Source organism: Pelmatolapia mariae, linkage group LG2 (assembly GCF_036321145.2).
Source record: "Pelmatolapia mariae isolate MD_Pm_ZW linkage group LG2, Pm_UMD_F_2, whole genome shotgun sequence".
NCBI lineage: Eukaryota > Metazoa > Chordata > Actinopteri > Cichliformes > Cichlidae > Pelmatolapia > Pelmatolapia mariae.
Genome location: NC_086228.1, coordinates 12,328,995 through 12,354,039, shown reverse-complemented (window position 1 = coordinate 12,354,039; position 25,045 = coordinate 12,328,995). Strand labels below are relative to the sequence as shown.

Here is a 25,045-nt window from a genome sequence, read left to right as displayed (position 1 = left end):
CCAGAGGAAAAAGCCTTCATCCTGCAGGAGGATGACATGATGCTGAGCAGGCCGAGCTGAATTGGAGCTGTAAATTACCTGCCTCGTCCGCCTGATAAGGTCTGGGCTCGGGAGCTGCTGTTTTTATTAATGTTTTAATCACGGTGGATAATTGCAAGGGGCACACAGAGCCATTTCATACTTCATAACAGCGGGGAGGACGGCATTAGATCCTCGGTGTAATGTTTCCGACTGGACCACAGTTATGAATTTTCAGCATGGCTGCTACCTCGTTTCCCATGACCTCATAGATTCCTGTAAGGTGTTCGCTGCTGGGCCGATGGGAAAACCAGGCCATGGTTTGTGGTGGAAGTGGAGGGGGGGTGTCCAGGGAGTAAAAGCAGCTCGATCTGCTTCCTGTCGACGCGTTCACAAGCTGTTTGCTGCATGTTTTCCTGAGCGTTTCTGACAGAAGCAGAACTGACTGCTGAAAGGAAACACTGAGGATAACAAACCCACAGAGCTGCAGTGGAAACACCACCGAACGTATCTGCTAACAAGAACTGAGATATATCAGATTTCCACTGATGTCCAAAAACTTGTAGAAACACTTCAGTGAACGTGCTCTTGTTTATTTTGACTGTGTCTGATAGCAGGTACTAAAACAATAAACATGAATTCATGTGCTGCTGAAAATAGTCCACAAAAATAACTCTGTAGAGCCCTTTGGTAATCTGTGGAAGCTTGCATCCACTCAAACTAAAATGTGTGGTTTTATAATTGAAAGAGATGTGTGAACTTGAACCCTACATGGAAGTCATACAATGTTTCATGAACTCTAATGAAGTAGCCTGTAGGACTCTACAGAAATTTAAAGTGGACTGGAGTCCAATGACAGCCAGTGAACTTTCCTAACGTCCGCTAAACCACTCCAGTCTACTGGACTCTTCTAAAGACTATTTTTAACTCTCAGACTCTGAATAAAGTTGGACCCTAAAAACGTTTGTTGGACTTTACTTAACTATACTAAACTCCCTGTCTCTGCTGGATTCTAGTGGACAGTCAACTCTGCTGGTCAACAAAGTCTACTTGGCCTCCCTTTGTCGTTAATGCAGTCTACTGAGCACACTTGTGATGCGGCGTAAACCATGAGGCCTCCACCCCCTCCCTAAAGGATCATGGGTAGCAGCGCGCTCTCACCTTGGTCGGCCTGCGAGGCCTCGGAGATGTTGACGGCGAGCTGACTGCTGAATGAGTTCACTCCCATCATCCCCGAGTGAGCGGCTGAGCCAGTGAGCGACGGCAGCTGGTTGTGACTGCGAGGGACGCTGTAGAGCGCCTCGGTGAGGTCGGCCGCTCGCTTCAGGATGATTTCCTGCGAGGAGAGGACGGGACATTATTTTGTAAGAGTTACTGTTGGCATGAAAATGTTGGACAGCAGTGAATCTCAGTTCTGCGGTTCCCACCAGTGAACTAAATTTAGAGTTCATGACGTATGATGATGTTGAAGTTTTACATTTTTTGAATCTCTCGTTTTTATGTCATATTGAAGTGTTAGCAATGTAAATATTCACTGAAAAATTTAGTAAAACCCCACATGGATGTTTGCGCTTGAGTAGAAGGTGATTGTCTGGACATATATATACAAAAACATTAGAACTCACACATTGGAGAACAAAATAGTTGCGAAGTGCTTGGAGTGAGTGATGAGGGTTACTCAGAGCATGGCTCAGATTGGTGAGGTGGGTGGGCAGGGGTGAGGCGTGGGGGGATAGCATTAGTTAATTGTCTGAATGGCTCAGGGGAGGCTGTCAGTGTAGTAAATGCAGGGATTCCCTGTTAGACGTATGAAGTCTAACACAGTTTTTCATTCAGGAGTCTGAGATTTCTGTCCTCTGTTAGAGCCTCACTATTACATTTTTCTTATCATTACTCATCATTTATTTCTGAGATATATCCTGAGGTTTGTGATGGGATGTTTCACTGATCCTCATGTGTTTGAGTTTGAAGAGGCCAAAGGTCAAAGTGAAGGTGCTCCCTCACCTGGTTGTTGTGTGGCATCCCGTACAGAGCTTCCACCAGGTCGGCCGCTCGCTTCAGCAGCACCTCCTGAAAAAAGACAAAAAAGGGAGGTTTAACAGAAAACATAACACAAAGAGAACAGAAGAAGAATCAGCAGGAAGCCATTTTCTCACACACACACACACATTTTCCAATCAGCCCACAGGAGAGGAAGCATCCAATCTGAGAGTCTGGGTTTAATAATGTGACTGATAAACAAGTGAATACAAACACAAGAAGAGGGGGTGATGGGTAAAAAAAAAGGAAACGAAGGAAAGGATCAAAAAAGAGAAAAGAAAATAAGGAATGAGAAAAGGAGACAGGAGAAAAAAAGGAATACAGGATGGAAAAAAAGGAAGAAAAAATTACAAAAGGAAACAAGGAAAGAAATAAGGGATAAGGGGAAGGAAATTAAACAAAATGAAGGGAACATTAGGGAAAATTAAAGTCAGAAAAAAATGCAAGTAAAAACATTAAAATGGAGGGGGATAAATAAATGATATCAACAGAAGGAAACAAGAAGGAACAGGAAAGGAAACAAGGGGGGAGGAAGAAACAGAGAAGGGATGGAAAGAAACAAGGAAAGGTGAGGAAATAAGAAAAACCATTAATGAAAGAATGAATGCAGGAAGGAAGGAAGTGAGGAAGGGAAATATAAAGGTAAAAGGTGAAATAAGGAAACAAGGGAGGAAAAAAGGTGATGTAAACAAAGCGCTGAATGGAGACACAGGAAAGCCTGAGGATGATCAGCTGACAGAGGGAGGAGGAGGTGGTGTGGAGTCCCAGAGGAGCAGCAGTGGGGAGGTGGAGGCCTCTGCTGGATCTCCCTGAGGTATTACAGCAGGAGAGGGAGAGAGGGAGGCTTGTTTTTCACGTGAAGTGATGAAGGAAGAGGAGGAGGAGGTGACGGCTGCCACTCTCTAGGTTCAGCCATCAGAGCTCCGACCGCACTGCAGACGCTGTTCCCGGAAGTTCGAGGCGGTGAGGAAACTGACGGGAACTGACGTCAATTTGAGATTCGGCCCCGTGCGCCTCCCCCGGCCCCCCGACCCAGAACCTACACCCCTCTCTGAAAGGTTCGCTGACATCAGCATGTCACAGGTTTCCTTCACTTTTGTTCCGTCGTCTCCTTTTTCCTCTCCCCTTTCTCTGTTTCTTTTTCCCTCCTGTCTTTCCTCCCTTGCTTTTATCCTTTCATCAGTTATTGTTTCCTTTTTTGCCCTTTCCATTTCTTCACTGTTTCTAGTATATTTGATTTTTTTTTTGACTTCTACATCAACAGTGAGACTTTTTTCCCCACAACAAATATAAATAAATTGCAAAAAAAATACACAAATATAATACAAATAAAAACTCATATATGCAAATGAATATTTAATAATTATTTTTTAATTTGTCATCGAGTCATCATGGTTCAGGCTTTAAAAGGTCAAAGAGCAGCTTAATGGCAGCATCTGATGCCCTCAGCAGGCATCCTGGAACTGGCCAATGAGAACAAATACAAACATTTCATGCATTGAACTAAAGTGAATAAAGCTTCCTGGCGTTCTTCTGGCATGTCAGCGGATCGGTGTACTTCCTAGACCTCCGGTTATTTTTACTTGAGGCTGAAATTTGTCGATTTGTTGTTCAGCAGCGTTAAACTGTCCCTCCACAGAGCAGCGGTGCAGCTCTAATATGAAGTAAAGGAGTGCGAGAGCTCCTTCCACCTGTGATTATGAATGTGCGGCTGACCCTGAACCGCGTCTTTGAACTCAGCATTAGAGATTCTGCTGCTGTCGAAGCCGCCGAGGAGAAACGTTTCCCTCGTCTCGCGGCTGTCAGCCCGAATCACTCCTGCCGCTCAAATCTGCGTCTTCTTATTTCTGTCGAGTTTCACTGCAGAACGCAGAGATTAAAGGGGATTTCTACTTTGGATTCTACTGATTTTTTTTATTGCATTTCCAGAAGCTGCTGGAGCCGCAGCTTCTAAACAAAAACGTCTCCAGAGGCGCACTTTGTGTTCCCTCCCTGGCCAATCAGAGCGCTTCCTCTGAGTTGGCAGCGAACCGGCCTTTGACACACGAAGGTCTCCGTTTCCCACGACAGGCAATGACCTCGGGGGCAACGGTCCAGCACGCGGACGCTTTTTTCCTTGACCTGAAGCTTGAACGCCGAAGTGAACGCATCACTGTTTGTTTACACCAGAATCAGCTGTTTGATGAGTTCTGCTCGTTCTTCTCTTTGCTCCCTTTCTTCCTTCCCTCCCTCCTTTATTTCCTGCCTTTGTCCCATCTTCCTCTTTCCTGACTTCGTGTATTCCTTCCTACTGTCTCTCTTTTCTCCCCCTCTCTTCCTTCTTCATCTTTCCTTGCTTCTATTCCTCCTTCTTTCCTGTCCTCTGTATTCCTTCCCTTTTCTCGTGTCTACTTTTCTTCCTTCCTGCTGTCTTTCCTTCTGTGTGTCCTCCTCTGCATTCCTTTTCCATCTCATTTACCTATATTCCTGTCTTCATTCATGGTGTCTTTCCTTCCCTCCTTCCATCTTTCCTTTTCTTATTCATCTCCTTCATTTCCTCATGTTATTTTTCTGCTCCCTTTCCTCCTTTATCCTCCACTCACTGATATTCCTTCCTTCCTTCCTTCCCTTGTTCTTTCTTACTTTTCTTTCTGTCCATCTTCCTTCCTTCCTTTCTTAACTGTTCCAAATTTCCTTTTTCCGTTTTGACTTGCTTCCTTATCTGGGTTCCTACCTTTACTTCCTTATCTTTTTTCTTACCTTAGCTCCTTCTTTCTTCCTTCCCACCTTTCTGCCTAGATTACTGTCTAGGAAGAAAGATAGGAAGCACGAATCCTTATTATTTATAATCCTTATAAATAATCCTTATAAATAATCCTACTTATTTCCTGTCTTCCTTTTTTCCTTCTCTCCATCACTCCTTAATTCTCTCCTTTCCTCAGTCCTTCATTGCTTTTCTTGCTTTCCTTCCCTCCTGTCCTACTTCCTTCCAGCTCCCGTTTTTTCTTTTTCAAACTATAACCCCAAATAATCAGCCTGATAGGTGAAACCACATCTCTGCCAGCGTGTGTGTGTGCGTTTCTGTGTGCGTGTTTTTATGTATGTATGTGCGTGCATTTCTCTGTGTGTGTTTCTGTTTCTATGCGTGCGTTTCTGTGTGTGTGTGTGTTGGTCCTCTGGCTTCATTAATCTCCATTAGAAAACAGAAGTTAGTTAATGTCTCCTTCGCTCGGCTGCGGCAGCGAGACGCCACGCAGCAGCAGCTGCCCGTCTCTCTCTCTCTCACACACACACACACACACACACACACACACACACACACACACACACACACAGTTACTTACACACAACCATACATACTCAAACATACACACGTTAAATATACAGTTGGCAGACACTAAAACCTCACACACACAGAAAAGACTTCAGCAGCTCTGTGTGTATGTCTGTGTTTTTGTGTGTGTGTGTGTGTGTGTGTGTGTGTGTGTGTGTGTGTGTGTGTGTGTGTGTGTGTGTGTGTGTGTGTTTGGGTGTGTGTGTCCTCCTTCTATTTTCATTAGCTTCTGACAGACACAACAGCCTTCTCAAGTTAATGACGCCTCCGAGGCCTCGCTGCTGCTGCTCAGTGTGTGTGTGTGTGTGTGTGTGTGTGTACTTGCACTTGCTCATTTGTTGGTGGGCTCTCTGTGATTTGTGAATTAGGCGCTGTACTAGTAGTACTACTACTCAGAATAAGAAAAGGACAAAATGAAAACAGGAAGGAGAGAGAGGAGGAGAAACAGAACATAAAAAGGAAGTGGAGAACAGAAGAAACAAAAGAAGTAACACAAGAAGAAGAACGAGGAAGGAGAGGACAGAGGAGGAAACAGAAAAACCATAACACAGAGAAACAGAGTAAAGGAAGGAGTAGAAGAAAAAAGGAAGAAGAGGAGAAAAATAAGAGAACAAGACAGCACAAAAGGAAAAAGACGGACGAGAGTAAACAGAAAACAGAGAGTAACAGAGAGAACAATAAAAAACAGAAGAAGAGGGTAAAGACAGAATGAACAAAAGTAACAACAAAGGAAGCAGAACAAAATAAAAAATAGAAAAAATGGAGGAGTTTTAGAAAGATTAAGATGAAGGGAAAATACGACAGGAAGTATAAAAAGAGGAAGGAAGAGGAGGAGGAAGCAGAACAAACATGAACAGAAGAAGAAGAGTTGGTGTTTCCTGCTGACTGAACGAAAACGGTTTTTCCTGTTTTTGTTTATTTTCTTTTGTTTTCCTCCTTCGGATCAGATTTCCTCCCTCCTGCTGCTCGATCTGTTTCTTCCTGTCGGAGCAACTAATTGACTCCACGCCACACCGCCATACATCCTCATTCACACCATCACACACACACACACACACACACACACACACACACACACACACACTAACAGCGGCCAGGCCACACCCTTTACATACACACACACACATACACAGACAGCGCCATCGGATTCCTGTCAGAGCGAGTGCCGGCAATCAGAGCGCCGGGCGCTTTAACGGCGCTGAAAGGCCCCGATCGATGCGGTAATGCACTGGCTCCCAGTTATCATCATCATCATCTCTTATCACTGACCCACACCTCCAGCAGGAGGAGGAGGAGTGTGGGGAATGTGAGAGAAGATGGAGGAGAGAGGAGGGATGGGAGATGAAGACGAGGATGAAGAGGGTCTCTGGGTGTTTCCCTTCAGCTGAAAGGAGATGGATGGTGGGGAGGGGGGGGGGGGGGGGGGGGGTGGAGGCTAAGTGGACATATGAAACAGCTGAGAGACGAAGGCAGCTGATTGGATCATTGGGCTCGAACATCTGGCTGGTTAATGATTGGCTGCTCAGACGCTCGCTCCAATGTGCTAGTCGCCGTTTCACCAAACTTCACTACATTTGATTTACAATACTTCAATAAATGCAACTCTGAGTGGAATTTACGAATAAAAAGGGGAAAAAATACAAAAACATCATAAAAATATTGGAGAAAAAAATGTGAAAATAAGTCGATGAAAATTATTTTAAAAATATATTTATAAAAACTGAATTAGATAACAAAAGAATGCTTCTAGAAAGCATAAACACAAAAAAATCTAAAAGAAATATCTCATAAATTGATTTTAGATGAATACAAATATTAAATAAATAAAAAATAAAATAAAATAAAGGAAAAAGAAACAGTGGTCGACATTGTAACTATATAAAATGTATTTATTTATGGTGGGGGTAAAATCAGTGGAATGGCTCTTTGCCTTTTAGCAGTGCCTAAAATGAAACGTTTGTGTGCGACAGTTCAAAAACAGGCTGCTCATGTTCATCTGATTTGATAAATGAACTTGAAGCTCATGAAGAGACAGCAATTAAAATGTGTAGAGAATAATGGTGTGAAGACTTCCTGTGAGGAAATGAAAACACATTCCTGCACTTTGGATTGTCCCTCTGTGGAAGATTATCAGCAACTCATAACCAAAGTGTTAGTTGATACAGACACTGTCATGTAAACCATTGTTTTTTTAAACATTAACTTTTTTGCTACTATGTTTGGTTTTTGGAGCCACAAGATTTAGACGAAAGGGGAGTCCTAAGCTGTCAGCTAACAGTAACTAGCTTTGTTATTGTCTGGATCCGTGGACTGTATGTAAACATAACTAAGATGAAGATACCTGCTAGTCTGTTAGTACAGTAACCTCACAGCAGCCATATTATTGGTCAGATAATCTTATTAGAAATGCTCCACGAGCACAAACATGGTCCACAGGTCCAGTTCAGGGACTTAATTAGCTGAGGTGAAGCCTAGCAGACAGCTAGCAGGTACAGCCGCCTGTGTCACCATGTCAAAGAGGCCACTTCCCTGACTGTATATTCCTAAAATAGCTGCTCACTTTTGCTTCTGACAAAAAGGAAGAAAGCAGCGGACCAATAAGACTATTTAGGTGCTTTAGCTCTATTACTGAGCGTGAGTCTGTGTCCTCTGACATATCTGAAATGTACCAATTTTACTAAAGCAAAATCTAATTCGAGATCAAACATCTTTCAGCCACATTATCACTGTATTACTTGTATTTTAATATACAGAACCACCAAACATGATAATGGCAACGACATGCAAACGTCACCACGGGAGGCAGACGGATTCAGCTGAACACATACACCTTCGCTTTCCAGTTCAGACCAGTTTATCTCAGTCTGGGAGGGTTTCACCATCATCAGTGAGTCCAGAACGAGGTGGGTCCTCCTCCTCCTCCTCCTCAGTGCTGCGTTGATTAAACCCACTGAGACTCGTGCTTCTCTTCACATGAAACCTCCCCGTAGCTCCTGTGTAGGTGTGTGTGTGTGTTTGTGTTCATGTGGACATGTTACAGCGCTGTATCACAGAGCAGCCAACAGGAAGCAACTCCTTTGTTTTATTAAGGTTTGAGGCCATTTTTTCTTTTCTCTAAAAGAACCCAGTATAGACGATCAGCTGGCTAGCGCTGTCTCTCAATAAATTAAAGTAGGTAAACACTACAGAAAACTAATTTTATCAGACGTGAAATATTAAAACATATATGCTTTTACTTAAAGTGGATCTATTGTGCTGTAGAGAAACACATCATCAGCATACAGGCATATTCTCTATTTAAGTAATAAAGGGCAAATATTAGGCTTTTCTTTGTTTCCTGTCAGCATTTCCTCTTCTAAAGGTAGATTTTCATGTTAAGCTTGACTAAAATTTCTAATTAAAACGTCAGTGTATACACAGTAATCCCTCTGAACCAAAGGATCAGGCTGCAGACTGCTGGAAACTTTCAGATTTATACTATTTTTCTATGTTTGGTGTCATTTAGTGACGATATTCCTCATGTTAAGACCTGAAGTAGCGATTCTGAAATAAAGCTGGTGTAAAGAGGGAGGAGCTGAAACTGCTTGTTTCAGTTTGAACTGAAGGCTGCTCTGTGGTCGAGCGTAAGGCAAATAAAGATTTATATTTTGAACTGTGAGTGCAGAAGTATCCTAGTAGACTTGTCAATAATAAACAGTAAACTGTTATTAACTAACAGTCCTTTTTCCTGACAAATAATGAAATTTCTCATCTCTAATGATTAATGGTAATATAATATATAAAGGTAAATTGTTGGTATACAGCTTAAGACTCCGATAATGCGCCTGCTTTTGTTGTTAAACACTTTGCTGGTGTGTTTATCAGCTTGGTCACTCATTTTGGGTCACATAAAAAAAGCTTTTAGTCGATTTTGCACATTCTAGTCACATTTTGGGAATGACTGTGTTAAAACTTCAGTTCAGAATTGAAAACTTCACAAAAAATGTTTAAAATGTCAGCAAAAGTGACTAAATGAGCGCAGCTTAATCCCCAAAGAGGGCTTCTGGGGATAACAAATGACTGTATATCGCCGTCATGAAGATATAAAATTCACAGTTAAATATTTTAAAGCAGTTTAACTTGTTGTGGTATATGAGCAAAATTTATCTAAGACTAGGAATCACTCTTACTGTACTTCGTTTCCCTCCCAAATAACCGTTAAAAAAAAAAAACCCTCTTGGAGACTGCACCCTCGTGGCCTTGGTGCCCTTGCCCTTCTTCTGTCCATCTCTTGACATATTCCTCCCCTTTTTTCTTCCTCCTACCTCTTTCTCTCTTTTTTCCATTTGGTTTCTAGGGGCTTAATTACAGGGGGCCGGCTCCGTGGCTGAGGAGGTGCGAGGCGAACAGGGATCAGCGTGACCCTGGAGGAGAAGCCATCAGACAGCGGCCTTAACAATGATAAATCACCCTGAGCAGAGCTACAGATACAGCCGCCGCCCCACTGATCTCTATAAAATATGGATGGACCTGCAGCAGGAGGAGGAGGAGGAGGAAGAGGAGGAAGGGAGCAGTATCACGCCGGATCTTCAGATTAGCGATTATCAGGCGTAGAGGTATTCTAATGATCTGGGACATGGTGTGGGGTTAATTCCATTCAGAGGAAGCGTATTGAAATTCAGCTCATGAACTGAATTCTGCTCATTATTCTCAATGAACACTGAAAATCTCCTCATTCATGAAGTGGGCCGGAATTAATAATCCCCGAACGGACGGACGCCCCCCCACAAGTCCGGATGAGGGTCAATGATCAGAGCTAAAGGTGCACACTCAACACGCTAAACACATTTAATCTCCACCCCATGGTTCACAAATCCCCAGAAAAGAGCTTCATGGACCTCATGTTAAAAGTAGCGTTTGTTTTTAACAACAAGGTGTCCCGTATTTTAAAGAAATCTCCAACATTTATAACCTGATCCCTTTTATAGATAAAATTATATTAAACCTGATTAAACGACAAATTAAAATTAACGTGAGTGCGGTTTCATGTCTGTCCACAGCACACACAGAGTTAGTTTGGGTAGTTTGACAAACTGGGAAAGACAACTGGTCACTGATGACCTCTGGGGTTTCTCCTGGATCATTTTCAGCCCTCTAATTTCATTTCCAGCCTGGCTGGGCTGGAAGCGGACACCTCAGCGTCCGTCCGTCCGTCCGTTAACGGGCGCATTGCATTTAGAAGCTCAGGACAAAACAAGATATTGTGATGGAGATTTTTCTCCTCCTTGTACCATTTTTAAAGATCAAACAATGATTTACACAATAAAGAAAAAGCAGAATAATCAATAATGACCTGAAGTAATTAAAAATCTTGCTTCTACATTGCTACATAGAAGCGAGATATCTTATTCTCACATGAAGCTAACAGCTGTTTTTTTGACATAGCTTTGGAGCTAACAGACTAACTGTTTGAAATGTGTCATGAAGTTCAGAGAATGAGAGCTTTTAAAAGAGATAAACTGTCAAGTTAGTTTAGCTTTTATGACTAATATGACTAAAAAATTATTATAAAATAATTTTAATTTATCTCATTTATTTTATTACAATTACAGCTAATAAACAACTGCAAAACGACTCTTAATGCATCAGCAAAAATAAGTAAGCTAGTTTTGGTTAGTAATACACAAGTTGGGACGTTCTCTCTGAGCCATTTCTAAACAACTGCGGATTCTATCAGTTCAAACAGCTGTACGTGAGCACAGTTACACGTATGTGTCAGCACTTTGCTGACGTCTGGAAGAAGACCCAAACTGTCACCCTCAGATGAGAGGAAATTGTTTAGGATGTTCAGGAACAACCCAGGAACCACCGAGGCTCAAGCCTGCCCTAAAGCCAGATCTGTGCCAGAAACCCAACCAGTTTAAATGAACTCTACCAGTTCTGCTAAGAAGAGCAGTCAGATATGCAGCCAGAATTATGCCAGAAGTTTGCCGATGGCTACCAAAAGCATCTGGTAAAGGTGCAACTTGCTAAGGGACGTTTAACCAAACATTAGTGGGGGTGTTTGTATTTGAGCCTGTATATAACCTTTGACCCTGTGTGGATCAGAGAAAACCCAAAATAAATTCAGATTTATGGATCTAATTCTTGTATTTTAGCAGCAGTTCAAGAAAATCCTAAAAGCCCAAAGTTACCACGACATACATGCCCAGCTGTACTCCTCTAAACAGGACTCTTGTTAAAATCCGATTATCAGCTGATTTCTGTATTGTGTGACTAAATTATTGCACTGGAAAGGGAAATGAGCAGAGGAGGTCCACCTTAAGATGATCATTTTGTTCAGTATTGTGTCTGAACGGTCGCCACCTAATCGCGCTTCCTGCTAAGCTAGGCCGAACGGCATTTTCCCATCTTTCAGCTGAAATCAGCCTGATGTTTCTCCTTCTGGCTTCCATATTCACCCTGCTTGCTGCTCCCATAATGCTCTACCTGACGTCTACAACGAATCAATCTGTTCAGCGGCGCCGTGCCTGTCCAAAAACGAAACCCAGCCGCCCAGACATCTCTGTCCGCGCCTGCTGCTGCTGTCCTCTGCAGAGCGGCAGCTGCAGGTGAAAACAAAAGAGAAGTGACAACTCGAGTTAACCCGTCGCTGCACGGTCACTGCCAGCATGCTGTCCTGTCACCTCGCGGAGCGCCGCTCTTCCTCTTGCCGTGATTCCTCTCTCTCCAAAACGTCCAGGAGGGAGAAACCTGCAGCTTTATTGAGTTTTCTTTTGAATAAATAAATATTTAAAGGGAGAGTATGAGGGAGGAGGGTGTTTGACGTCCCACTCTGGCTGCAAATCAGGCCATCAAAGGGGCCAGACAATGTGTGCTCGCTATTAGTATCAATTTACAAATAAACTGCTTTTTTGGTGACTGGATCTCCGATGTCAGATTTTGATAAATGGTTTCAATTTGGCAGCTGTTTTCGAGTGTCAGAGCCCATCTGACGCTCGCCGCCAGCCGCCGCTGCTCGCTGCCTCAGAGAATCTGCCTCAGTTAGCTCCTCGCAGCCGCTGCAGCCAGAATAATCTCTTCATACTAACCAGGACGCCTGATGGCTGCCCGCCGTGCCTCTGTGTGAGCATACAAATGTCGTTCTGTGGGTGACACCAGCTCCCTGATTTCAATATTCTCGACTTTGTCTTAAAGGAGCATTTCTGCACTTTTAAATCCCTCTTCCTCACCGCCTGTCTCCAAAAAGCCCGCAGAGTTTAACACACTGTGTTTCCACTTCCACGTAGACATACAAATTTACCACCGTAAACTTTAAATAAAGGTGTAAAAATTGGCTTAGTTTTTCCATTCTGCTGCTATTTTCAGGTCCAAACTCTTCTTCAAACAACAAACAAACAAACAAAGTTTGTAAGAGTTAAATACAGTCCAGATTCTTCCAGCTAATGTGGAACGATCACTGTGGTCGTTCTCACATAAGATGTAGGCTGTAATCGAGTTAGGAGGCTGCTGGAAGTTAGATAGCGAGCATCCATTGTATATTTCTAAAAACTGAAACGTACATCTCTAAAAAAAACTAAACAGCAGTGATGTTTGGACGGTTGGTGAAGCCGGGCTAGTTAACACTAGACAAACATCACACAGTGGTCAGTTCTGCTCATCTCCAGCTTTCTTGGACTCTACCAGAGCAGCTTTGCATGATTCAGATCTCAAAATAATCCATCTTTATGTGATACAACCCCTCATGTCTTCTGATTGGCTGACCCACATAAACAGAAGGTTTGTGTGCCTGAGATGATCAGATAAACAGGATATCCCCGCCCTCAGTGACACCATACAGATCCAACACTTTAAACATGCGACTGCAGCGTTTCCAGCAGAATAAGACTCGTTTATGTCCACGTCAGATAAACTAAACTGAAAATGTTGAGAAGACCTTTTGATCTTCCTGAAACTGGACAAAGCTGCTTTAAAGTTTTAATGGAACAAAAGTTTTGTGTTCATTCTCTTTAATAAAGACACAATCTGATTGTATCTGATGCTTGTATTTCCTGTAGTAATGAGGCACATTTGGACCAGTTTGTTGCACAAAATAAAACCAGAATTTGTATGCTTAAAGGAAAACTGAAAATTAATGAAGAGTTTTGACGTCTATGATGACGTCCATCACAAATCACAAAGGAAACTAATCAAATCAAATGTTTCGTTTTTAGTTAAAGGCATCGAGCACGGAGCTTTGATTATACGAGACATTTTAAAAAATGAAGTTTAGTTAAACTTTGTAATTCATGAAATGTTTTAGACCTCCTCCACTTTTAGATCCCAGAGTTAATTTACATAATTCTGATATGTTTTTTTCTCTCCCTGGGCTTCTGAGAAGCCAAACATCGCCAAACCGATCACGCTTGACGACCATCCGCGCCCTCCTCCCCGCCAGTTGAGGGGAAACAAAACGCAGCGAGAGCAGCAGCAGCAGCAGCAGGATTTGCTCCCATAAACAGCTGTTTCCTGTTTGAAGGCTCGGGAACAATCTGCCCCGCTGGCAGCGAGGAGCGCCGCGCCGTGCCAAGAGCGTACCGAGCAGAACCAACAAATCCAATCAGGCGACTCGAGTTCGGTCCTGTGCTGCATTAGAAGCCTTCAGCTCACAGCGCAGGTGGTCTACGGCGTCCACGGAGGGACAAAAAGCCACTTCAGTTTGAAATCAGCCCTTAATGTGGCCCTAAACCTGATTAAAGCGCCCAATTAGCAGCAGCCTTGAATGACAGGTGCATTATGGGTCATACCTGCCAGACTTAAGCCAACCTCCTGGCCTTAAATCTGACCTTTGACCCGCAGCAGCAAGTTAATGAGTTGTCTTTACTGACCTTAGGTAACCTCTCAGGGTCTCCGGGGTGGCGAGGGATGACCTTCTGTAGCCTCTGGAAGCCGTAGTCGATGGTGGGCTCGTTCAAGGCTGCGGGACAAAGAAACAGAAGAGAGGGTTTATTTAACCCCCAGACGCGTCTGACAGGCTCTCAGCTGATTGTTGCAGTTCTGCAGCTTTCATCTTCATCATCATCTTTCTTTTATGTCTTTGTGTGGTCATTTTACACTTTTTTGGTACTTCCATTTGTTGCTTTTTCAAATGTAGTTTTATCTTTTGCCGTAGTTCCTGTAGTCCTTTTTCTTCTTTTTCTGTATTTTTGTCTCTTTGCATGGTACTTTTACCTCTCATTGTGGTATTTGACACATTTTAACGTTGTATCTGTGTCACTGCATTGTTCTAGTTTTTTTTTTGCGTGTTGTAGTTTTATTTTTTTTGTGGGACTTTCCAACTCATTCAGGAGTTTTTTATGTGTCCTGGTAGTTTTACCTCTTTTCCTAGCGGTCGTACCTCTTACTGTACTTTTACATCTTCCTACAGAGTCTTTTGCTCTGGTCAGGATGGTCTCGTGCCTTTTTGATGTAGTTTTGAATCTTCCTGCCGTCTCTTTGCATTATTTGTGTCTCTTGTTTTAACAACATATTTCAGCCTTTCCTTTGAAGATTTCTGCAATTGTGCTGAAATCGAAGAAAATAAAAACACATCCCCAACTCATAAGATGTCATTTTAATGCAACATTGTTGAAATGTGCTCGTTTTTTGCACACGCGTGGAAAAGCCAGGTTTTTCGTGACTTCCTGTCATTTCCTGAAGTTTAAACTCAGCAGGGATCGTTTCACCTCCCTCTCCTCTGATCTCCTGTTGGTTCGTGTTAGCGGTGAGCGCTAACGGAGAGGGCGAGCGAGCGCCGTCAGCTGATCTCGCTCTCTCTTATCTCGGCTGCTGTTTATCAAGTGCGAGACCTCACACTCCACCTCTCCTCCACGGCTAATTCAATCCAGCCTCCCCTCCACCGAGCCCTCTCTCTCTTTTCTTTTCTCCTCCACTCATTCACCTCCACAAACAATCTGCCTTCCTCCTCCTCCTCCTCCTCCTCCTCTCTCCATATGCACTGAGCAGAGCTGGAGAAACACCCGGAAATGAGTTCGGGGAGATACTTCTCCATAATCAAGCCCATTAATCATAAAAGGCTGTCAAATTTGACTTTGGGGACAATTTGTCAGCCGATCTTGCCCACTCCGCTTTTGTCACCGTTGGCTCTTGTATTCTGTAAGGATGATTGACACTCCAAATGCCGCTGAGTAGAATAGCTAGTTTGCGCTAATATGCATAACCGCGGCTTTCATGAATAAGAATAAGGCAGCTATACGGCGGCACAGAGGGGTCTCCTTCAAAGGGCCCCGCCGCCGTTTGTCGCCAGCGCTCCAAATAGATGTTATTACCATTATAACAATATTTGTTTTCTTTTCCCGGGAATGGGCGACCGCGAGCTGCTAAATCAAATTTGTCGGAGCCCGTTTCAAGCGGCGGCGGAGGAGAAAAAGGGCTTTCAGGCTGCAACTGGGGTGGGGATGATATCTGAAGGGTGACAGAGTGCTGAGGGACGTGGCCCTCGCCGCAGGGGCTGCCATGTTGGATTCCTTGCCTCCCCGCCTCCCTGAGAGGAAGCAGAGAGCAGCGCGGCCTGAATCTATTACCTCGGCCCGCCGCGAATGAAAGAGCGATTCATTGCAGGATCCCAAAGAGACTTTTTGGGGGGATGCGGAGCAGCAGAGGATGAATGGAGATAATGCACCGGGACGACACGAGCAGCAATCAGCGGTGAATCCCAAACTGGATTGCCTCCTGACGCTGCGTACATACATCCCAACTTATAAAACAAGTGAGAGGCACTATGGGAACTGCTGCAATAGAATAAAAAACCCATTTACACTCAGAGGGAGGGGGGGGGTCTGTGATGGTTAACTCTCCATCACCATCAGAAGAGGAAGTGTTCTCCTCTCTGACCTCCGAGCTGATCCGAGATGCTGAGAAATGATGCTGATGTGTTTCAATCGAAGGCGACATGTCTGCAGATAGAGCTGGGCGATAGAACGATAACGATATGTATTGCGAAATAACTTTTTCTCGATAGAAAAATTAAACTATTGCGATAGGCCTCATCTCTCTTGTCCTCTTTTTAAAAAAAAAGAACAGCCAATCCAAATTAAGTAGCGCAAAGCCGAACCAATCACAGCCGCAGCGTTACGTCACGTGACTTGTTACGTACAGCACAAGTGCCAAGGCGCGCATGTGTATTTGTTTTTGCAGCCGGGCTGCCCAGGTAATGGAGGAAATGAGTTTGCCGACTAGAGACAAATCAACCAAGAGCGTGAGCGAAGGTTACCGAAGAAAAAAACCGATGATGGTTCCAATGCCGGAGAGCTTGTCGAACGGAAGAGCCATAGAAGTTCCGTAGTGCGAAGGTATTTCGGCTATTTCAAGTCTGACAAAAAACAGAGTAACGCGCACTGTAAATTGTGCCGAAAGCAAGTCTGGAAATACAATAAACCGGTGCATGCTCAATCTCTGACTGAAAGCGCTAATTCGTCATTCGGCTTTTGTCAGACTAAAGTTACTGTTAAAACTGTTTGAAAAGCTAAGCTATACAACAAGGAGAGATTGACAATTTCCTTTTAGTTCTCAGTTTATTTGATATTGACAAAAGTTAGTCAATTTTGTCTGTTCTTCTGTAAAACAAACTAAGATTTATTTTTAGAATTAATATTTTGTTTCTAAGTGGAATTGACAATTTAGTAGTCTGTTTTGTTTGTTCTATTTTGAAACTTAAACGCTTTAGCAGCTGCCTTTTGTGTAGTTTGCAATATTTGCCTTTATTTATCTGAAACTGAAGTCTCATGTTCCTTAAGTACATCTACCCTGTTGAACTTATTATGGGGAATAAATATTTAAATCAAAACAAGCTGCAGATTATTTCACATTTTACTTGTGAGCAACGGCACATTTAAATCTTACAAATATAGTTATTTGGCTTATATCGTGATATATATCGTTATCGCCTGAAATGAAAAAAACATATCGTGATATGAAAAAATCTTATATCGCCCAGCTCTATCTGCAGATAAACATCAAAAAACCCGGAAACTTCCTCAGCGCCAAAAGTTCCTCCAGATCTGTGCTAAAAGTCTTGGAAAGAATCTGGGAACACGAGCCTCATACCTCTGTCCTGGTCCTCTCTCTCCTTAGTTTGGACACATTTTCTGTCTGTGAGTTGCTGGTTTGAAGATTTTCTGGTTATTTCACTTTAGTTTTGCCTTCAAAGCAGAATTAAAGTTGCTTTATTCGTGTTGTTATGTGTTGGGACGACTTTAATGTGGCATTTTTCACAAGCACTTGACAAACTTTTATTACTCAATGGCAAAAATAAAATACAAAATGTTGAAGTTTGGAAAACAAAATATTGTTTTAGGAACAAGTACATGGTTGAGAAGCCTAGTTTTATCTGTCAACCTCCTGCCCATGGGCTCATCGCCAAACGTGTGGACGTTATCACTGTGATGTCATCCAACATCAGCAGCTTTAATGCCACCATGTTGTTTCTTCAGTGTTAGTAGTGACACTAATGCTAACAAGCTGCATACACAGACACAAATACCTGACAATTAGTGCTCAGCGACAGCCAAATAAAATTCTAGAATTCACCAAAACTGGACCTCAGATTTCTTAGACGGTCTGTTAGTACAGTGACCTCACAGCAGCCCTTTTATTGGTCAGATGAGGTCATTAAAAATGATCCAAAAGGCTCCAACAGCACAAACACGGCCCAGAGGTCCAGTTCAGTTAGCTGAGGGGAAGCCTAGCTAACTGAACTGTCACCATACAACTGTAAGTCAAAGAGGCCACGCCCCTAACAATACAAACTTTGAGCCTGAATATAATTTAAACAGGTGAAATGTTGTAAATGGGGAAATTAGAAATTCTTCTGGCCGTATGGGAGTCTATGAGGACTGAGTCCTGGAGCCTCCGGTGGACGTCAGAGGAACTGCACTTTGGTTGACGCTTGGTTCACACTTAAACTCTTGGACGCCAACATTCAGCCACTGACAGATGTGGTTTATTTCCTAAGTTTAAAAACTGATGAGAAGTTTTATTCTGAAAGGTCTAAAGGAGCTGCTCTGGTTTGTAGAGTCCACACCGCTGTGGGCTCTGATGAGTCCACACCGCTGTGGGCTCTGACGAGTACACTGAGTGTCTCGATAAGTCGAGTTGGTTTGATAAAACATCTGGATTCAGACGCCTCTCTCCAGAGACGTGATGGCGCTCTGAGGTCGCGATCGTTGCTGGAGGTGGAGACGACCACAGATGGAGAATGAAACAAAGACAGAAGTTTTAATGAACCTCTGATGGGGATCGACCCCCCTACAGGCATTAAGCCCATTACTTTGCCTTATTAAAATCTCGCTGCACTTTGACCCCAGCGCCCCATTGGCTGCCTGCAGGGCCCCGTGCTCCTCCCAGCCAATCGATAAAGACCGCCTCCTTCCAAAGGAGCCAGTGTAATTGGAGAACGGCGGCTGGCAGCGCGAACCCTGACCCCCCCCTCCCCCCACCCCACGCATTACACCGCCCATATGAAGACAGATTGCCTGATTTAGTGTAAACATATGCTGCAATTCCAGGCATCAGTGCCACTTTCTCCATCGTAATTTGTATTGATTTTTCTCTGCTCCTCTTTGTTCAGCGCGAGGAGGCCGCGGCCGTCGCTTTCTCCTGCCGTCTGATGCTTTTTATAAATCAGAAAAGGAGCAGAGGAAGATAATTCAGAGGTGAGAGGAGGGCGGGAGAGACAGAGGCGAGCGAGAGGAGGGGATTTTTTATATATTTCATCAAGTATTTATCACTCTCTCCCTCTCTCTCTCTCTTTGGATTCTTTTCTCTGCCCTCGCTGTGAAGGTGATCAAACGGTCGGCTGGCGTCCTGCTGAGCGGCACGCTCCGTTATTAGACCGCTAAGTGACTGAGGAGAGGAAGAGCAGAGAAGAAGGGGGAGGCGGATCACATTTGAAACTAATTTCTTCACGGCATATCTGGAGCGTCGGAGAGGAGGAGGATATTTTACGCACTTACAGGAGAGACGTTCACTTCCTGCTCAAACACCCAGCAACTACTGCTCGATTAATAATGTCTGAACAATCAAGACAGAAGCTTTTTAAAAAAAGAGTCAAATAAAAGCAGGAGACACATAAAATTTACAGAAGGTGATAAAAAGTAACAGGATGAGAAAGAAGGCTTTAAAACAGAGCGAAATGCTGCAGGATGAAAGTGAGGATGTAAAATGTATCCATGCTGGACCTCCATGGGTCTGAGGGCTCAGGCTTTTTAAAGTGACCACTAGTGCTTCATGAGACGGCTAAAAACTATACTGTGACACACACAGTCCCAGAAAAAACACAAACTGGGCAAAAACTTAAAGGTCAGACTTAAAATTCTGGAAATGAGTCTGAAAACTTTCAATCACTGCATCCCTAATTACCCAGCTTTTATTGTGAAAGGGTGCAGCCACACTGAAGAGCGAATGAATCAAACGCGCTTGTTTTAAAGCTGAAGCCGCAGATCTGGATTCTTGTCTCGATGCTTCTCCTGCTGTCAAACTGACCACCAGCTGCTTCTCACCTGTCCGGCTTCGCCCTGACAGCGAGCTGAGGGGGAAGCTTCCTCTTCCTCTCCTCGCTCTGGGATCATTCGCCGCTTCTGGCTGCAGATGGCGGCTGATCACAGATCAGAGGATCAGAGCTCTGGGAGGGAGGACGGCGGATTACTGGAACATCTCAGCAGGCTCATTACCCCGCTCGCTTCAGCTCCCACAATCCAGCAGGGCGCCGTGCTTCAGAGGAGAGCCCGCCTCTGTTTACATCCTCCTCCTCACTACTGTTTACATTTATCTTTCATTTGCTGCTCCTCGCCCTGAATCTGCTTTTCCACGCCGCTGGTTTGTACATATTTACCAGCCGGAGATGAAATCCGCACTTTAGGGTCTCTGCTCACCTTTACCGTTTTTGTTTTGGCGTTCACGGCCTCGTCGCAGGCGCTCTCGTGTCCCCGATGAGCCGGCAGACTTCAGTGCTGCGTGGTTTCCTCCTGTATTACTCTCATCATTTCAAATAGGCGCCGCTCATCCGTCCCGCAGTAACGTGTGCTGCAATTTCCCATCTCCCCCGGCCGCATGATTGATGCAGGTCAGCGCGGCGTTTGGCCTCATGGCCCGCCGATCGCAACTGCTGATGATTCCTCGCCTCCTTCAGTGTGTGTGTGTGTGTGTGACAGATGCACGACATGCCGAGCCTTAAGTGGACGCGCTGATTTGTTTTTCTGCTTGTCAAGTGGCCAACCGGCATCAGCTGGGGTGGGGGGCATGCTGACAGGCTGCCATAACGCCCCGAATGCATCTTTTCAGCAGATTATTGATCTGCTCCGACTTCCAATTCATCACTCAGTCATCGCAGAGAGCAGGGGCGACGAGGCAGGTCTGTAAATGACAGCGAGCGTAAAGTTTCCTCTGCAGCTTGTTTGTTTTACATGGATGTGCACGCTGGTGTGACGAGGAGGGCGGTCCTGTGGGGACATCTATCTGCACTTTGGGGACTACTTTCAGTGGCTGATGATTCCGTGTTGCAGAGGATTTTGGCGTCAGTGTTGGTTTGATGTTGAAATGTTTCTCTTTAATTCTTTACGCAATGAAGACGCGATCTTCTGATGAAGACCAGAGTCGACGCTCCCGAACCCGCCAGGTGTCTTCAGGTATCTTCAGGTACCGTCATCTATAACCCACATGAGCGCCCACTCCCTTCTGCTTCTTCCTCCGAGAGCCGTCGCTGACGCAACAGCCCCTGTGATTAGAGCGAACATCCGCCCCAACGCCGCGTGTTAATCAGTGAATAATTACCTCGTCGTGATTAGAGCCGGCCGAGCAGAGTGCCTCAAAGAAATAGGCCCCCCACCTGAGAAGTTATTATTTTCTGGAGTGGCCGCCGAAAATGCCCCCGCAGAAACGGCTAATTACCCGACATTAGTTCCACAAGTCCCCGTTCCCAAAGTGGAGCTCTTTGATATATGAAATGTGGTGCGTCTCTGCTGAGAGTCGAGGAATTCCCGCGGCGGAGAGCACACTTCTGCCGTCTATTAAAAGACGACACGAGAGGCGAGATCAAAGGCGGGGACACGACAGCGCTCGTGTTGTTTCATTGCTGCCGTGTGATCGCCGCTAAGTGACTGAGACGCGCCTCCTGACGCGTCACATCCCGACTCTGTAACACAAACTCGCTGATCACTTTATTAGGAACACCCAAACCATAAATTCTGCCTTTATGAAGTGCCTAAAGTTTAAACATCTGGCTGAGGTAAAGCAGGACGACGGGTTTCCTCTGGTGTTTTGTAGTAGTGAAGAATAAAAACACATAAAAAAACACTCTGTTTATATTTAGATCACTAAAAGATGAAAGATCGTTTTAACCCTGTGAGATATTAGAAACCATCAGCGACAATCCCAGCAGCTATGATCCTGACCCTAACCCTGCGTTTTAGCTGTTTGTCTTTAAAAGTTGATTTGTTTGGAGAACTTTGGAGAACAAATTAAAAAATAAACATTCTGATGGTTCAGGTTCTCGTCCTTGCAGGTGAAGACTTCGACCGTACACGGTTATTTTTAGAGAAAACAGAATTTTTCCGAGATGAAGAAAGTGCTGAACTTCACTGAATGAAGCCTCGACAGTTGGTGCTGTTCAAACGTGCCGAGGATGCACCGCGTGACCATGCAGGCGTCGAGTCCTCAGCACAGAAAGCAAGACAAGACACGGGGAAAGAACACGAAGAGAACAAATTTTGTCGACCGGAACCCAAACTGTATCATAAAAAATCTGTAGTTTTGGAGTTTAACTACTTAGATATCGATAAAAACTTGCCTGCATGCACCCTTAAATGTGTATTTTTCCTGACTGTGAAGCACCTGTAATGGTGTGTTTTTCTTCTCCTGCAGAGAGCGTAAGGTGCTTTTAATAATCCTGAGAGGACCTGCAGACAAAGGGCTGAAAAACCTTCACAGTGAATAATCTGCTGAACATCTGTCCAACATCAGGCCGCGAGCGGGCCGCGCTCTTCACCTTAAAGATTTGAATTAGATAATCAAGTTTCTATTAATGAGACTTTACATGACACACACACACACGCCGGTCAGTTAATTCATGTTACAGTAACTTTTGTCACTTCATACACTCTGTGAGGGCGCGGCGTTGGCGGCGGCCGGGGCCGGAGCTGCCTGTCAATCACTGTTTAAAGTTCATGAAATTTCTATGAGCATCGATTGCAGCAGAGGCGGGTGTAGGAGGTGGAGGAGGGTGTTAATGACTCCACTGACTGATGCAAGCGCCTCACTTTTAATCCGCCTCCTCGCCTCGCCCTCTGTGCTGCAAACAGGTCTGACGCTTGTGAAGAAGAAATAACGCCACCGCAGGTCCGACTGTGCTTAAATCACAGGTAACATCTGAAGCACGTCTCCTTAAACATCTGCTGGAGTTATTCGGGGCGTCGCACAGATGTGAGCTTTCAACACAAAATGAAGATGATATTTAATCGAGATTTAGACGTCACTAAAACAAAAACACACAAACTGACGGTTTTTAAATAAATCAATCTACAGCTGAGTCACAAACCTGAACAGCCAATCACGTCTGGCATTCACTCTGAACGAGCTTCACTGGGGCACTTAGAGCAACACGTTCTTTTACCCAGGAATTTGCTCCTCATGCCGTGCGCTAATGGCTTCGACCAGCCAAACTCTTAATTTCAATTCACAGAAATTTCCTTAATAGATCAACAAACGACCAACAGTTATCTCAAAGTGCCTTATATTATAAGGTAAAGACCCTGGAGAGACAACTGGAGAGAGATTCCAAGACCCCCTGTGAGCAGCACTTGGCGATGGTGGGAAGGAAGAACTCCCATAAAACAGGAAGAGACCTCTATCAGAACCAGGATCAGGGCGGGGCAGTGATCTGCGCTTTCTGCCAGGTGTTTGTGTCAGAGTTATTCTAAAACTGACTCCAGGTTTAAACGCTGGTCTGAGCTGTAGTAAAGCAGCTGCAGGCTCGTTAGCTGTGTTGTTTCTGGAGAGAGCAAATCCTGAACTTACAGCCAAACTGTGGCCTCATGATTAGTACGTCTGACCCTTAGTCTATTCAACTTAACATGAAACAAACCCACAAACTGCAAAACTAAAGCGCACTGAATCCCTCGTCCTGTAAACCAGCATTTTGTCTTTGGGAATTATTGCTGTCGGGGCCAGAGAGGGTTAAATCTAATAAAAAGATGAGGCTGAAGTGACGTTTCGGTGGTTCAGACGGAGGTTTTTCGGGCTGAATTATGAGTTCTGTCCTCGCTGCGAGTACTGCCATAAACAGCGTTTGCCTCGTCTTCTCTTTGTTTCCGTCAGCCGCTGTAAGCCGATCCCGAGCAGGCTACAGATAATTGCCTCCATGTGTTACTGCGACAGTAATTAAACAATAAAAATTCAGAAGTCAATTAGCGAACGGTGCCTCAGACATGTCGACAGGAGAGGGGGGAACAGCGAAAACAGAGGGAGCGCCTCCTCCTCCTCTCCTCCAGCTGAGGTCGGAGGTGTAACGCCGGCCTCTCGGTTACACGTTCGCAGACCTTCAGCGAACCCTCTGGAACAATCTGCTAATGTTTTCCATGTGTGCCGAGGAGGAGGAGGAGGAGGAGGAAGAGCAGAACTTACAAAGTGCTTCATTGTACTTTGAGAGAGGAGCTCAGAGTGAGGAAGTTGCATTTGAGTTCAGACTTACTATTAATGAACCAGGTCTGCATCACACGAGGGCATACAGGCTCACTGATTGGTCCGTTCTAGTGATGTCATCCCAAATGATCAGGTGGTTAAATTAAGCTCAGTTTGGGCAACGCTACAGCTCCTTCGTTTATTTAGTGAACGCAGCAACATAAACAACGTCAAACATCTTCAAGATCATCACGTTTAGACCTGGAATAGTCAGACCTGTAAAACACCGTTTACACTCGGAGTATCACTCAGGCTGCCTATGTAGGCTTGACCTCTGACCTCTGACTTTTCCATGAAGAGGAGAAGTAAGATGGAGAACAAACAGGATAAACTGAGATTCGTCAGCCGTCACTGAGCACTGGGAGAGCGTGAGGAGGGCGGCACTAAATCAGCAGAAGTTTGACCTTTGCATCCACAGAAAAACACTGAATCCTTTCGTCATTCCAGTAAAACAATTATCCAAGTAAGTGGAGTGGATTTTATTTGCAGAGCTGCTTAATCTCAGGGCCGGTCCCAGAGGGATCCCAACGCCCACACCGGAAAACCACCAACAAAAACAACACGGAGCGGAGAGGGGACGGGTGGAGGGTGCATCCCAGTAACTTAAAAACCACCACCGTGAGGATTATCGCGTAACATCAGTGCAGTACGTTTCCCTGCAGGAGACAAGGGACCGGCTACCTCTGAGGTATTTTGTTCTGAAGCAGCATTTAAAACCAGAGCTGGGAGCTACATTTACTGCAGTGCTCCAGCTCGGAGGTGGAAACAAGAAACTTCCCCTCAGAAACGGATCTGAAATCATTAAAAGCCCCAAAGTGCAGAGACACTAAACCACCCGTTCTCTAAAAGGAGATAAAAACTACAAAACGCCATTTAACCCTGGAGAACCCAATGGGGTCGGCTCTGACCCCATGGGTTCTCCAGGGTTAAAAAAAAACCCCAAAAAACCTGTGCATAGTACCTGTTTAAGCAAGTCCGGCTGCG

General features: G+C 44.5%; 1 protein-coding gene across 3 annotated transcripts in view; it reads right to left on the bottom strand.

Moving 5' to 3' along the window:
• LOC134640950 (transcription factor COE3-like) overlaps positions 1-25,045 on the bottom strand; it is a 146,748-nt gene that overhangs the window by 12,534 nt on the left and 109,169 nt on the right. For all 3 annotated transcript variants that reach the window (XM_063493063.1, XM_063493081.1, XM_063493073.1), the window contains exons 11-13: positions 14,218-14,306; positions 2,023-2,088; positions 1,180-1,354 (exon numbers count right to left, since the gene is read on the bottom strand). In XM_063493063.1, coding sequence (XP_063349133.1) covers positions 1,180-1,354; positions 2,023-2,088; positions 14,218-14,306 — 330 coding nt within the window. The remainder of the gene's footprint in view (positions 1-1,179; positions 1,355-2,022; positions 2,089-14,217; positions 14,307-25,045) is intronic.